Source organism: Oryza sativa, chromosome 9 (genome assembly GCF_034140825.1).
Source record: "Oryza sativa Japonica Group chromosome 9, ASM3414082v1".
Lineage (NCBI taxonomy): Eukaryota > Viridiplantae > Streptophyta > Magnoliopsida > Poales > Poaceae > Oryza > Oryza sativa.
This window is the reverse complement of record NC_089043.1, coordinates 25,572,349-25,586,594: the sequence shown is the minus strand read 5'-3', so window position 1 is coordinate 25,586,594 and position 14,246 is coordinate 25,572,349. Positions and strand designations below refer to the sequence as shown.

The 14,246-nt window shown below is 44.9% G+C and overlaps 1 protein-coding gene and 1 long non-coding RNA gene across 2 annotated transcripts; one reads left to right on the top strand and one right to left on the bottom strand.

Annotated features, from left to right (window-relative positions):
• Positions 1 to 7,691: 7,691 nt before the first annotated feature.
• On the bottom strand, positions 7,692 to 10,068 carry LOC4347706 (uncharacterized). The gene has a single exon (XM_015795732.2). It carries the CDS (start codon positions 9,817 to 9,819, stop codon positions 8,059 to 8,061), a length of 1,761 nt encoding a protein of 586 aa, XP_015651218.1. The 5' UTR covers positions 9,820 to 10,068; the 3' UTR covers positions 7,692 to 8,058.
• A 403-nt stretch (positions 10,069 to 10,471) lies between these two features.
• LOC136351779 (uncharacterized) lies at positions 10,472 to 12,627 on the top strand. The gene is made up of 4 exons (XR_010734983.1): positions 10,472 to 10,802; positions 10,900 to 11,616; positions 12,008 to 12,038; positions 12,525 to 12,627. It is a non-coding gene; the product is annotated as an uncharacterized lncRNA (long non-coding RNA).
• Positions 12,628 to 14,246: the final 1,619 nt, after the last annotated feature.

The window sequence follows — 14,246 nt, the reverse complement described above, 5'->3', positions numbered from 1 at the left end:
CCTTCCCACCTGTTTTCTTTTTTGGTCACCATATTATTTTTCTTTTTTTAGTAAGTTTATACACCTAAAGTTTACACATCTAAACTTTATCCACCTAAAGTTTGTAGAGCGAATGTTTATAAGTCAAAAGTTTATATACCCGATTCAAATTCGTATTTAAGTATTTTATATATAGAGTATTTCTATACATAAAGTTTATGCGTGCATTATTGTCCTCTTTTAGTAAGTTTAGACATCTAAAGTTTATTCACCTAAAGTTTTGTAGAGCGAATGTTTATAAGTCAAAAGTTTATATACCTGATTCAGATTCAAATTCAAATTCAAATATTTTATATATAGAATATTTCTATACATAAAGTTTATGCGTGCAAAGTTTACAATATAAAGTCTATGCGCGTGAATGAGAGTATTAGATTTTTTTCTAATTTTTTTTACTAACTTTGTTTTTTTTTAAAAAATTACTCCCTAATGGGAGTATGATGAAAAGGAGAAAAGGGAGAGGAGTATAGGGGGAGGGGCGTGTTGATTGTTGGGAGTGATCAACTGCCCATTAGGGGCGCCCCTCCCATCATATACCATGCACACATTACTCTCTGATTTGTTCCTTTCTTCAGCCGAGCCCACCGCATGATGGCGTGGAGGTATAGATGGCAAAAAGCCCAGGCCCGATGGTCGGCCCACGGCATGGAATTTTGGCCCGGCCCAGGCACGCCACAACTTGATTGGTTACGGGCCCGTGCCAGCCCCGTCCGACCATTGCCCGTGCCTGGGCTTCTTCGTCGACACGATGGGCACAGCACGGCACGACCCAATAATCAGGGAAGTAAAATGGGAAAAGTACACCGAAGGTCCCTCAACTCGTCATCGAGTTACAGAATCGTCCCCAAACCGCAAAACCAGATACCAGACGTCTCTCAACTAATAAAACCCTCAACTAATAAAACCGTTCACTTTAGGTTCTTAGGTGGTTTTGACTCCGGTTTTGTCTGATGTGGCGGCGCGGCTGAGTCAGCATGGAACCCATATGGGCCCCACATGTCAGCGTGACCACGTCAGCCTCACTCTCTTTTTTTCCCTCTTCTCTCCCTTCCTCATCTCTCTCTCTTCTCAGTGCAAGGTGGCGATGCTCCGGCGGTGATGGCGGCGACGCTGGCCGGGGGGAGGGAGCGGCGCGTGGCCGGCGGGGGGAGGAGCCACGGGCGGCGGGGGCAGGAGCGGCGCGCGGCTGGCCGAGGAGCGGCGGGGGGAGGAGCCGCGGGCGGCGGGGGCAGTAGCTGCGCGCGGCCGGCAGGGGGAGGAGTCGCGAGCGGCGGGGGCAGGAGTGGCACGCAGCCAGCGGGGGGAGATATCCCCTCCATCGTCACATCGTGCGGAGAGGCCGAGGGAGTGCAGGAACTCGACGCGCTCGAGCACCCGCGGCACTTCGTGCGGCCTGACGTCCATGACCTGGAGGTACTTGACAACGGGGGCAAGGTCGACGACGACGCTGGCGTGGAGCACCTGCGGGTAGCGGCGGAGCAGGTCCGGGAGCGCGTCCTGGCGGACGCCGAGCTTGCCGAGGTAGTCGAGGACGGGGACCATGTTCTTGCGGACGCTGCAGCCCAGGGCGAGCGGGTACGCGGCGAGGCCTTCGTTGGAGAGGCCGAGGGACTGCAGGAACTCGACGCGCTCGCGCATGACGTCGACGGTGGCGGGGAGCTCAAGGCCGGCGAGCTCGCCCGGGTCGACGCCGAGCGAGGCGAGGAACGCGTCGACGTCGGCGCGGCAGGCCAAGATGGCCAAGCCTTCCATTCCATTGATGTCTTCTACCTACGACCTCTCCCGGGAGGGAGAAGCGGGACACGCCGTCAATACGGCGCCGTCATCCTCGATCTCCCCTTCCTCTGCCGCCTCTCCCGGACCGCCTCGACGGCAGCCATCGGTGACGCCGCCGCCGCCGCATCGGCCCTCGGCCCTCGGCGCGTTGTAGTTCATGACGGCAGTGGGGGAGATCTCGCACGGGCGGGCGACGCCGGCGCTAGCGCCGACGTGGGGCCGCGACGCGATCCCGTGCCCGTCGTCCGCCGTCGTCGACCCACGCCCCACCCCGACGGAGCTCCGCCTCCAGTACCTCACCATGGACATCTCGCCGCAGCCGCCGCCGCCTTGCTCCCCTGCTCCCGCGTCGTCTCCGCCGCCACATCGCCGGCCGCCGGACCTCCTCTCCCACCTCGCACTGTCAGTCTCCACCCCACCCGCTGGCGTCGATGGCGTTGCTCCGCCGCGGTGTCCTCCTGAGGCGCACGACGCACTGGGCGTCGTGGCGGTAGCTCAGCCTGACCAGGCTCCCCACCATCCGGTACCGAGACCGCGCCCTCACCGTGACGGCAAGCGGCAGCCCGCCGCCGGACTCGAGCAGGTCCTCCTCCCCTATCACTACCGCCGCCGATCCCATCAGATGAAATGACAGGGTGTTTAATGACAGAATGACAGGGTGAAATATGTGCATGAATACGCGCATGTGACGATGTGCATAAATTTATATCTAATATAAATATTCGTATTTTTCCGTTCGTCACATCTAATTTTCATCCATACACAATCCAATTTGGTTAACAATAGCGATTAAAAAAATTGCAAAAAAAAAAAATCAGCAACCGCCGACATCACCACCGCCGCCGGAGTGAGCCGCTGCTGCCGAATCCGTCGGCGGTGGCGGCGACCGTGGGCAGATCCGGCAGCGGCGGCTCTACCCGCGGACGCCGCAGACGCCGTCGACGCTGCCGTATGGACGGACGCCGACGATGCTGCCGTTGGGAGGTTGCCGTCGTCGAGAGGGAGGGAGGGACGGCCGTCGAGGCCGACGGGGAAAGGGAGAGGGGGAGGGACGGCCATCTCAGCCGTCTCCGCCGCACCCCGCCGTCGTCGCGCCATGCCGGTGAGACAGGAGGGAGAGGGAGAGAGGGAGCGGTAAGCCGTCGCCACCGCACCCCGCCGGTGAGACAGGAGAGAGGGAGCGGCACCAGTGGGGAGAGGCGGCGTTGGGGGCGGGGGAGGCGGCCGGCTCGGTTGGGTGGAGGGGGAGGGGGAAGGTTAGGGTTAGGGGTTTTCATCAATTTGGTACTGATCTGAGGCGTCCATCAAAACGAACGGCTCAGATTGATCGAGCGTTGAGCCGCACGCGAGCCGGCAGTCCAGCAAGCGAGAGGAAGAGTTAGGGATATAAATTAGACTTTGGTCGCTTGTGGGCTGAAAAAGACGCATAGAGATAAAAGGATTTTTATTTAGATTTTTATTTAAATAAATGCTAAAATAATGTTTGTATTATCAAAATTAGCAATTAAGCTACGTAAATTCCAAGAAAATTTCAATGAGTGTAATTAATAATATAGAAAAATTAATAAAAATTAAATCCAAGCATAACATTTTATTTCTCATACTTACTTTACTTATAAATTAATTTAATTATATACCTAACTACTTAAAAAATACCCAAATATTTCCAACCATAACATTTTATTTCTCACACTTACTTTACTTATAAATTAATTTAATTATATACCTACCTAATTAAAAAATACCCAAATATTTCAGAAAATTTTTATTTCATTTAATTAGAATTAAATATGTTTTAATTCAATTTTATCTTTTTTTTATTTCCGTTGCAACGCACGACCACTTTTGCTATAATTTGAAAGAGTGTAATTAATATTGCAGAAAATTTATATTTCATTAAATTAGAATTTGATATGTTTTAATTCAATTTTCTCGTTTTTTTCTTTCGTGATGCGAGCTAAGCAAGAATATTTTTATCTATCTTGATTATCATTAGCGCAATGAATAATTTACCTATCTTGGAACATTATTATATTCATGTTAACGGTGTACTTTATAGAATTTATCCGTTCCTTTACCCCGTAGCGAAGCACGGGCATTTTGCTAGTTAATTAAAAAATCAGTAACTACATAACATAAGCTGATGATAGTAGGTATAAGCACATGGTGTACCAAAAAAAAATAAGTTTAAGCATGTGCACAAATTGATTGATACTCCACTAGAAAGGCATGGAATTAGCAACTTTCCTTGACAAACTGCAAGAAAAGCAGCTCCTCTACCTTTAGCAGAGTCCTGTGGGGAAGTATAGTCACAGCCTCACAGGAAACGGGATTGGTGGTAGTGTTTCTTAACCCGAAAACGTTGTCCCCATCGAACGCGGGGATATTTTTGTCCACACTTTATAAAAACCTTTTGCACGTAGCGTACCATATTTCTCAACCCCGTCCTCGATCCCATCAACCCGAGAACTTTGTGAGGGAACCCTTTGTCACTCATTTCTTCACAATTTGTTTTGCTCCTCCTTTCTTTAGAGGAGCCTTGCCAAGGATTTCGTTGTACGTAGCACTTCATTTAGGACAGGCTCAAGTTCCTCCGTACTTCCTCTAGGCTCCGAAAGAATCAAATCTTAAATAAGTAGTAAAAAGGGAGGCAGCTTCTAATGAGACATGCTGCCTTCTAGAATTTTGAGAAAAATGTTTTAGAATCCTGGACAAAACCTTACCAGTGCATACATGCTATTGAGCCGACCTGTCTGAGACCAGCGCCTTTGTAGTTTCTCTTAACAAATTGTAGCTAGGAAAAAACACGAGAGCACCGCCAGGCACTATTCTGCATATTTCTTCTAGGGTAGCTCCAAGTTCATCCTGTTTAAATGCAAAAAGAATTCTGAATCATATGACTGTATCAGATTAAAACAAAGAAAAAGGATAATGAGAAGTTACGTGCAAAGAATGTTCGTTTGCAGTTCTATAACTGGCATTCAGTCGACATCCTGATGGGCAAGATGATAGCCCAGTTGCAAAAACCTGCCCTGTGCACAAGATACACTGAGATAAATGTTGATTTTAACTTACGTCACTAATGTGATTGAGGGGCTAGAGCTCTCCAGGTAAAAGCTTCTTGACTCTAGAGTTAGATATAACCTAGACTCTAGAGCTAGTGCAAAAACTGGAAACAGGGTAGAGTTAGATATAAGTAGAATTCAAATTAGTGAGACAAGTAGTTCCATTTTTGTCAGTTAATGCAAAATATTTAGCTTTCATATCCTTTGATCAGTCAAGCTATTTTTAACCACACATTGTACAGATTGGCATGCCAATTTAGCAATATCCACATTTTTTTAGGGCTAGCAGTATGCCTACTAATCAAATGTAAACACTCCAGCGCCAATTGCCATCACTTGATGCCTGGGAGAATACAGAAAAGGCTTGTGTATCATTGCACTAATAGTGATAGGAAAGAAACTGTTTCGTACCAGAATGAATGAGACTTGTACGAAGTCATTGCATTTCGAGAAAAATGTACTAAAATGTTTGAAATGAAATGTTTAGGATGAAAGAACATTTCTAAGGTGGGCCCTTAACACCCTATAGCAAAAATTCATCAACTCAAGGCTATGCAGTTCTATAGCAGAGCCAAATTGCAACAAATATACCAGAGAACCAACATTGATATGAGGAGCTTCCATGCAAACTTCAAACTGGAAACCAAGTTCAGATGCAAAGGATCCCATTGGAGAGTGTGTGCTTTGAAGATGTAGTTAAGAACCAGCTATATATATTATCTCCTATTGCATAGGAACTGAATATTTCAGAAAACTTCAAAAGTGGCATAGCATAATAATTTTCAGTTTGGAAGATCTCTATATCTCAGTGTGCTATGCACCTATAAGGTGTACTGCTGAAAAGCCTATTTTTCGAGCTTGTCTATAAGGCTGAAAACCTTATCAAGTTTCAGTTTGCAGAAGCCTGAATTGCATAAATTCAAATTATAGCTACCATTCTGCATGGCTTGCATATGTACCACGTACCTATTTTCTCTATGCTGTTTTCACAATCATATTTGCTACAGTAAAGCAAAGCACTCTACTAAGTCTTTGAAGAAAAACATGAACGGAGATTTACCTAGATGTGAGAATTACCGAAAGGGTTAGATACTGAATGTCTCGTAAAAGAACAGCAGGATTAATTGAGACATCACAGACTCATCACACACTTCCATCCAATGACAGAAGTGACAGAATTGCCTGCAAATGGTGTAATTAAAAGGTGACATGAACTACAAATTTGAGAAAGTAATGCAATAATGAAAGAGATAGAAGCATATCTTATAATTGAATCAAACTGAGCCAAAACTCAAAAGTAGATCAAGCAACTATCTATTAGTTCAAAGGACCACGCATCTCCCTCACCAAATATGAATTTTATATGTACAATATATGGATGAAAATTTTCCATTATCATAAAATGTTCACAAGGAAATTCCACATTATTTGAAAATATTTTCACGAATTAAACACGCTTTCTCACAGATGATAAGACATCATATTAGTACCTTCACGTTTAGAAAAACGCTGTAATGCAAGTTGGGTAATCATTTCAATGGCAGCCATTCTCAGCAAAAGAGTGGCTCGATCAGGAGAATAAACATGCATAATGCACAATAACATTAGGTTTTAAATGCCTGAAGGATGAAGAAACAAAATAATTGCTGCTTATTTTCTAGTGTCATAGCTGAACCACCACTTAAGTGCACTCCTCCTGATTCAGCATCTGAAGCAGCTTTAACTGCCTAAAACAAGAAGATGATATCAAGATGGTTGCTGAAAATTTTGAGTGTTACAGAGAAAATGTTTGACAGCAGCATTAAGAGTTAATGTGTTGTAATACTTGAAATAGGAAGCACTTTGTTGCACACTCTTGCAATAGTGCCAGCATACTGGAGTTCCTTAGTCTCTTCACCAGTCCAACTGAGGATTACAAAAAACAAAAAGTTATAACCAATTGAATGTAACAGAAATGTTTATTATTTTATCATAATGATTCATTGCAAACATGTACTCCCTCTGTTTCATATTATACCCCCTCCGTCCCATAAAAAATCCAATTCTTGGTTTGAATCTGGACATAAGGATTGGGTTTTTTATGGGACGGAGGGAGTATGTCGCTTTGACTTTTTTCCTAGTTAATTTTTTTTAAGCTCGACCAAGTTTAAAGAAAAATTTAGCGACATCTAGAACACAAAATTAGTTTCATTAAATCTAACCTTGAATATATTTTGATATTATGTTTGTTTGTGTTGGAAATGCTACTATATTATTCTATAAACTTGGTCAAACTTAAAAAAAAAAATCAAAGCGACTTATAATATGAAATGGAGGGGGTAGTAATTTCTTTGAACCATGAAGATGGAAGGTAAACTGAATTTTTTAAACCCAGCATTTAAATTTGTCAAAAACAATTGAAAACATCAAAAAGCTTCCAGCACCACATGCTATGTCTTCTATGTGGCTGCAAAACAAAGGATGCAGATTGTGAAATGAATACATTAACTCTTCTTTACTACAACTGATCTAAAGAAAAGATTCGGAGTTGGTTGATAAAGTAGCCCAGGAAATGTACCATTTCTTTATACTTTACCAAAGTTACTATTGAAGTATATCAATCAAGATAACAAATAATCAATTGACTGTAAACAAGTCTCATAAGTCTGGACTTACTGTGCCTCATCAAGTTTGACTTGTGGTTTTCTGAAAAACTTCCCTTCTCTGATCAAACTATGTTTTGATAGTGAAGAAAACTAATCTGACTATCCAACCTCGCAGCATTGTATAATAGTGGGTGTGCTTAGATAATTACAGAAAACAAGAAAGATGTACTATCAGAATTCATGATCCGGTGATTGGATATTCAGATAAATTTTCTGCTCTATCAAAACATCTTTCATCAGTCTGATAGTATGTCATTAACAGGCTCATAGCATATAGAAATACACTGAAGTCTAAAATTTCAAGCACAAGACTGTAAACAGCTAGACTTAAAGCACTAGAACAAAGAACTTGTTTACCTTCCAAATAAAAAAGAACTTGTTTTTCCACATAGGGATGGAACGAGTTCTCAGATGACTTCTTATTACTAACAAGTTCTTATTACTAACCGATCTGTTAAATAGCACTATTTCCTATCTAACAATAGATTACACAGGGATGGAACTGTATGCCAGTTAAATGGCATTATTCAGTATTAAATACTTGGAGGATTTTCCAGATCATGCATTTCAGTTGGGGCAGTGGTCTTCGAGCTTTCATTATCGTAGCTGAGCACGGCCGCAAAGCAGATGACAATTGAAGTCGCCCAACACATGATCTTCAACGATTTGGGCATCTTGGGGACAAGGAAGCCGGAGAACAAGATCATGATGCCAATCGAGAACATGATAGCGACAGTGATGGGAGACTTTATTGTGAGAGGGATCTTCAACTTTTTGAAATTCTCCCAAATGTGAACCTTACGTTCCTCTTGGTCATCAAGCATCCTGAATTTCTCCTCGATATAATTTATGTAACGTAGTCGGGTACCGTCAGGTACCTTGTATTCCTGGATAACGCCCTGCTTGATGTAGTCAGGTACATCTAGTCTTTCAACCTTGTTGATATAATCTTGAACATATCTCTCCTCCATATCTTGCAGGGCCTTCACCTTCTTCGCCGCCCGCTCATCAGCCATCATCTTAATCCGAAACTGCTGTGTTTTCTCCCAGGCTAGAAACTTCAATTGCATTTCGTGGTTACGTATCGCGAATTTATCCTCTACATTATTCTTGTACTCGAGATAGGCCTTGTCAGTTATCTTTCTTTCCCTGAGGAAATACTCCTGCATGTGCTCAGATATGTCTTCCCTGTCATAACTAGGCTTAATAAATTGTTGCTTGTATCTCTCTTCCAAATCTTGTAGTGCTTGTGCCTTCTTCGCTGTCGCCGCCGCCTCGATCCAAAACTTTTCTGCTTCTTTGCGAGCCTGGACCTTGAGCTCCCTCTTGTGATCAAGTATCCGGGGATTTCCATTGAAAACAGCATTTATGAACTTGATCCGGAGATTGTCAGGCACCTTGTAGTTGTTGTAGTGTTGCTCCTGGAGATCCAGCCTGATGTGCTCGGGTAGGTCATAACGCTTGAGAATCCTTGCAGTCTGTTGGTTGAATTTGTACTCCAAATCTTGTAAGGCCTGCGCCTTCAACCTGTTGTAATCCTCCGAAATGTAACCCTTAGGTTCCTCTTCGTCATCAGGCATATTGAATTTCTCCTCTATATCATCTATGAAAAGCAGCCGGATATTATCAAGTAGGCCTTGCTGGAGGAAGGCCTGTTGGAAGTACTCAGATATGTTTTCGCTGTCAAAAGTTTTCTTAACACCCTGAACATATCTCTTCTCCTCATCTTGCAAGGTCTGCACTTTCTTGGCTGCCCGCCCATCGGCCATTGTCTTGATCAGAAACTGCTGCGATTCCTCCCAAGCTCGGATCCTGAGTCGCATTTCGTGATTACGTATCCCGAATCTGACCTCTACCTCATCCCTGGCATCTTCCATGAATTTCCTGAAGCAGTACTCCCTAATGTGGTCAGGCATGTCTTGCACGCCAGGATAATGCTTAAAGAACAATTGCCTGTTTCTCTCTTCCATGTCTTGTAGTGCTTGCGCCTTCTTCGCCGCCCCCGCCGCCTCCACCCAAAACTTCTCGGATTCCTTCCGAGCCTGAACCCTGAGTTCCTCGTCTTGATCAAGCATCCCGGATTTCCCCTCGAAAACGGCATTCACGAACTTGAGCCGGAGATCGTCAGGCACCTTGTAGTCATTGCGGTGCTGCTCATGGAGATCCAGCCTGATGTGGTCAGGTAGCTGGTAGCAGCTGAGAATCCTTGCAATCTGTTGGTTGAATTCCTCCTCCAAATCTTGCAGCGCCCGAGCCTTCTCCAGCGCCCACTTGCCATTGTCAGCCACCACCATCTCCGCCGCCGGTAACTCGGTCGCTCAAGATTTTCGGGACGAGTCAGCCAAGATGCGATGCGACGGGGAGTGAAGGGTCGCGTTAAATTTGAAGGGGATGGAACCCCAAGGGAAATCGGAGACGGAAACCGAACCTCATCGTCGCTGCTCTTGCGCGGTTACTCCCCGAATCCGAATCAACGACGACGGCTGCTGAAATCGCATCGATCCAAGTCTGCGTCGGTTTCTTGTTTTTCAGCGTATATGTTTGGAGATATTTCTCGTATTCCCCGTCTTCTTTACGGTTTGGATTAGTAGCTTTTTCTTTTCTTTATTTTTTTAAAAAAGTTTCAGAAAACTCCACTCCATATTTTATGGTTAAATTTGCACAAAACCACATGTATTATGAAGCGTGGCAAATAATCACAGGTTTTATGGTCTATCTATACTAATATAAAAAGGAGAAGTTGTGACTAGCAATCCTACAGGTGAAATCAATCCCCATGTCCCCACCCTCTGTGTAGCGGTGAAATCACCGATTCCTCATCCCACCGGGCGAGCGCGAGAACCCCTTTCGCAGTAACACCGCCTCGAGCGCTATCCCCGCCACCGCTTGCCGCGTTATTCCCGCGCACAGAGCAATGACACCGGATGATGCGCCTCCTCGCGCATTGAATACCAGTGCGCACATCCTCCCCTAATAAGTAGTGGCCGCAGGCCGCCGGTCATCTCTTCCGCCGTCGCGTGAAGGCTCGGTGTCGGGGAAGGCCACACCTGCGGGAGAGGGGCCTAGGGTTTCACGAGAGCGTGTGCTGGTGTGGCGTCGTGGCAGTGGCCAGATCAGAAGCTAGCCGGCCGTGGTGGAGTTCGTAGTGTATCTTGGCCGCTCCGTTTCGTTGCATGTCGGCCGTCGTTTCACTCCTCAATGGCTCAATTGGAAGGTTGGGGGGGCTGTTGTTGATTTGGATCTTGACAATGGAAGAAGCCTCAAGGGAGCTAGCGAGGTAATGGTCCATTTGTTGATTCCATCTCCAGATTTTGCTGTCCACATTGTTTCACATTGCCACGGCCTCCACCATTCGCTGTTCTTTTTATCACCAGCCTCCATCTCCGCCATGCTGCTTCTTGTCGCCGCCGGCTTCTGGCATGTAACTTCCTCTGTGCCGCCCCAGATCTGAGGGTTGAGGCCGCTGCTGCCACCGGAGGCTGGGACACATGCACCAACCACCCGTTGCCTCGGCGCCCCCGTCGGAAGTGCACCACGGCTTAACCACCCACTCCCTCCGTCCTCGCTGACTTCTGCTCCACCTCGCTGTCGGTTCCTCTGTAGTCGCCGATGCCGACGGCTCCACCCCCGGTTCTTCTCCACCTTCCATGGCAGCGCCACCCGAATCTGCGGTCGTGGTTCAGAACGGCGACGGCTTGGGCGTGGAGAGTCGCAGTCGCGTCATCGTTGAGGTTCGGCAGGAGGAAAGCCGGTGAAGCCGCGGCAGGAGCGGCGCGGAGCGCGCCGTTGATGGCGACGTCGAAAGTGTCGAGGAAGCCGGCAGGGGCACCGTGGGCGCCTGGGGCGTCGGCGCGGTTGAAGAACGAGCTGTGGGAGACGTCGATGCCGGGAGCCAGAAGCAGCTCACTGTTGTTGCAGGCACCAGGTCTGACGAAGAGGGTGGTAAGCTCCGGCGGGATGGCATCGGCCTCAGACCCTCACCATCTGCTGCTCCAGCCATATGAAAGCAGGGATGTTCCTCTTCCTTTATCATGGCTTTGCCTCCTCTCCATCCGCCATGCCATCTCAGGAGATTGATGCTTCTAATTAAGGTCTAACACTACCTTTTTCCTCAGCCGACAACTTCATTCATATTCGTTCATTCATTCCTGTACATGGTGCTCGATGAAACTCTGTTGTGATTAAGTTTTTCGTTCTGCGTGGGACGATAAAATAAACTCAATTCTTTTGGTTTTTGTAGTCTTTTGGATATAATACATGGTAGAGCTTCCTCCGGGTGGTTGGTAGCAGAACAAGATAGTATAAGTTTTCAAGTGGATAAAGCTAAAGCAAGGTTAAGAATTAAACATGTGTAATAGAAGTATCAGGAATTCAGAATGGTAGTTGGCGCATATGGAATGGATTTGATGGCCGAAAATTGTGTACCCTGTGAAGAATTAATTACTGGTTTTAAGTTTTAACTGCATACTGTAATCATTTCAGGGAAAGGTGATCTTCAGAAGAGCTGAGTAAGGTACAGCCTAAAACCATTATTTATTCTATAGTGATCTTCAGCACACTGCCACTGCACTTTCTTGCTAGATTAATAACTCTGAATATCTGATATTTTCCTCCTATGGTCTGAATATTGGGTTAGTTCCAACTGATTATTCACTTAACTCTGGCAGCATTTCAATTCCAGAATCCATTTGATTACAGTCTTTTCTTCTCTGTGCTAAATTCTGGAAGTTGCTAGCTTCTATTCATCAAGTTATACATACAAGTTTGTAGTCTGAAATTCATTCAGAACACCAGGTTTAGTCAATTATTTCTTTTTCCATCTATGTATGCATAAAGATCAAATTCTCTCTAGGTGGAGTGAGCAGCTCTTTGAATCTTGCAGTGCTTCATTTTACTTCAATTGTAAAAGGATATGTGCCCATAAGTATGTCCTTTGCTTCAGAGGTCATTAGCATTAACTGATATGCTTACATGTTTGCCACTTAAATGTGTTATGTAGGCTGCAGCAGAAGGTTCATTTTCCCTTTTGTGAGGTGCCATAACTTTCTGGTGTCTGTTGAAGGACAAAGATTATAAATGACATATATTGCAGGAAAATGACATATTTTGAGTGTTTTTATATGTTGGAAACGTGCATTGCACGTGCACGATTACTAGTATGTTTCTAAAACACCACCTTTAATAAAATCTTGATTAATTAAAAATATTGCATACACTCTATGTTTTAGAATTCAGGTAAATTTGTACTAAACATGCACAAATGTGAAGTTTGTGAAACTTTTAAATCCATAATACATGGTTTATGTGTCACAAGTCATAATACTTGTGATTTTGTACAACTTTAATCATAATAAAATATAGGGCTTTCTAAAAATTACTTAATAATAATAAATAAAAAAACATATTGCAGGTATAAATAGGATGCCGATCATCTAATTGTGAAATATAACTGACTGTGTTCCTTGGTGAGCCACCCACCTCAAACCAACCGTCAGCTTTATCGATTTATCTCTTTCTCGATTGGGGTGTCACCGACACATGAGAAGGGGAGTTCGTCAAAGTTGGACAAGAAGTCGATGCACGAATCTAGGCACAGATCCAATGGTCCAAAATATATAAGATTTCATTCCCAAATTTCTGACGAATGATATATAGCAATTCCTTAATTTTTATCTCCTCGGGAAAAAAACTAAAATTAGCTATGACGATCGATGGACAATATGTTCTACTATAGATCCAAGTTAATGCAGAAGGGCTCGCCGACCACATGATCCCCCGAATAATTAAGCAGCGGCAAGGGCTCTCGTTCCCACCGGTGGCCGCTGCGTCCATCGCCGCCGTCGCCGCGGCATCCCTCTCGCTTCACGTGTGATCGGAGTCTCGGAGAGGAGGAAGGTGGCCAGACGAGACACTGAAAGTGGGACCCAGTAAATCGCGAGGCCGACGTGGAGCACGGTGCTGATGTGACGTCGTCAAACCGTGTCGCAGCGGCCAGCGAGGATAAGGTAAATAAGCAAACTAACGGCGAAGGCGCAAATATATTTGCCCGTAGACAAACTCAAAATTCACACGCAGTCGATTCTCAGGTGCTCTTAACAAGCTCAAATTTGACCAGCGTTCTCAGCTTCTCTTAACAAACTCGAATCGATTACCTCGATCGTGAGTTTACTCACGTGCTGTAAACGAATCTACACAATTTAAACTAGAGATGATGTTATTACTCAAACAACGACTAAATGCTCATGGTATATGACAAGATTTCACAAACTGCCAAAATCTGCCATAGACTTGGACAAGAGTCTCTCTAGCTTCATAGATAAAAGTTTTTTTTTTAACACGAAGAGAGCGTGGAGTACATAACGAGCTTCGTTTCAAACCATGCCTGACCAAATTTAAGCTCGAGTTTTAGAGGATAAGAACGACGCATAGGCATGACAAGCCCACCTGTTCTTCTTGGTCACCACTTGTACTATGCACCTTATCTTGAATGGCGATTTTGATTTGCCTGCTTGCCAAATCAAATGTCAAAAATCCTACGAATTGATCGAAAACGCTATCACGATTATCCCTTCTATAACCATATTAATTTACCCCCAAAAAAACACGTCAAACTGATTTGGAGTGAAGCAACACATTCTGAGATATACGAAAAGTGCACCAAAACTCCAAAAAGTGATGCGATCATTCGCTTTTCCCATCATGACTCAAGATGTATTGAGAG

Excerpts from the sequence above, each read along its gene's own strand:
- LOC4347706 (XM_015795732.2), bottom strand. The coding sequence starts at position 9,819 with ATGGTGGTGGCTGACAATGGCAAGTGGGCGCTGGAGAAGGCTCGGGCG.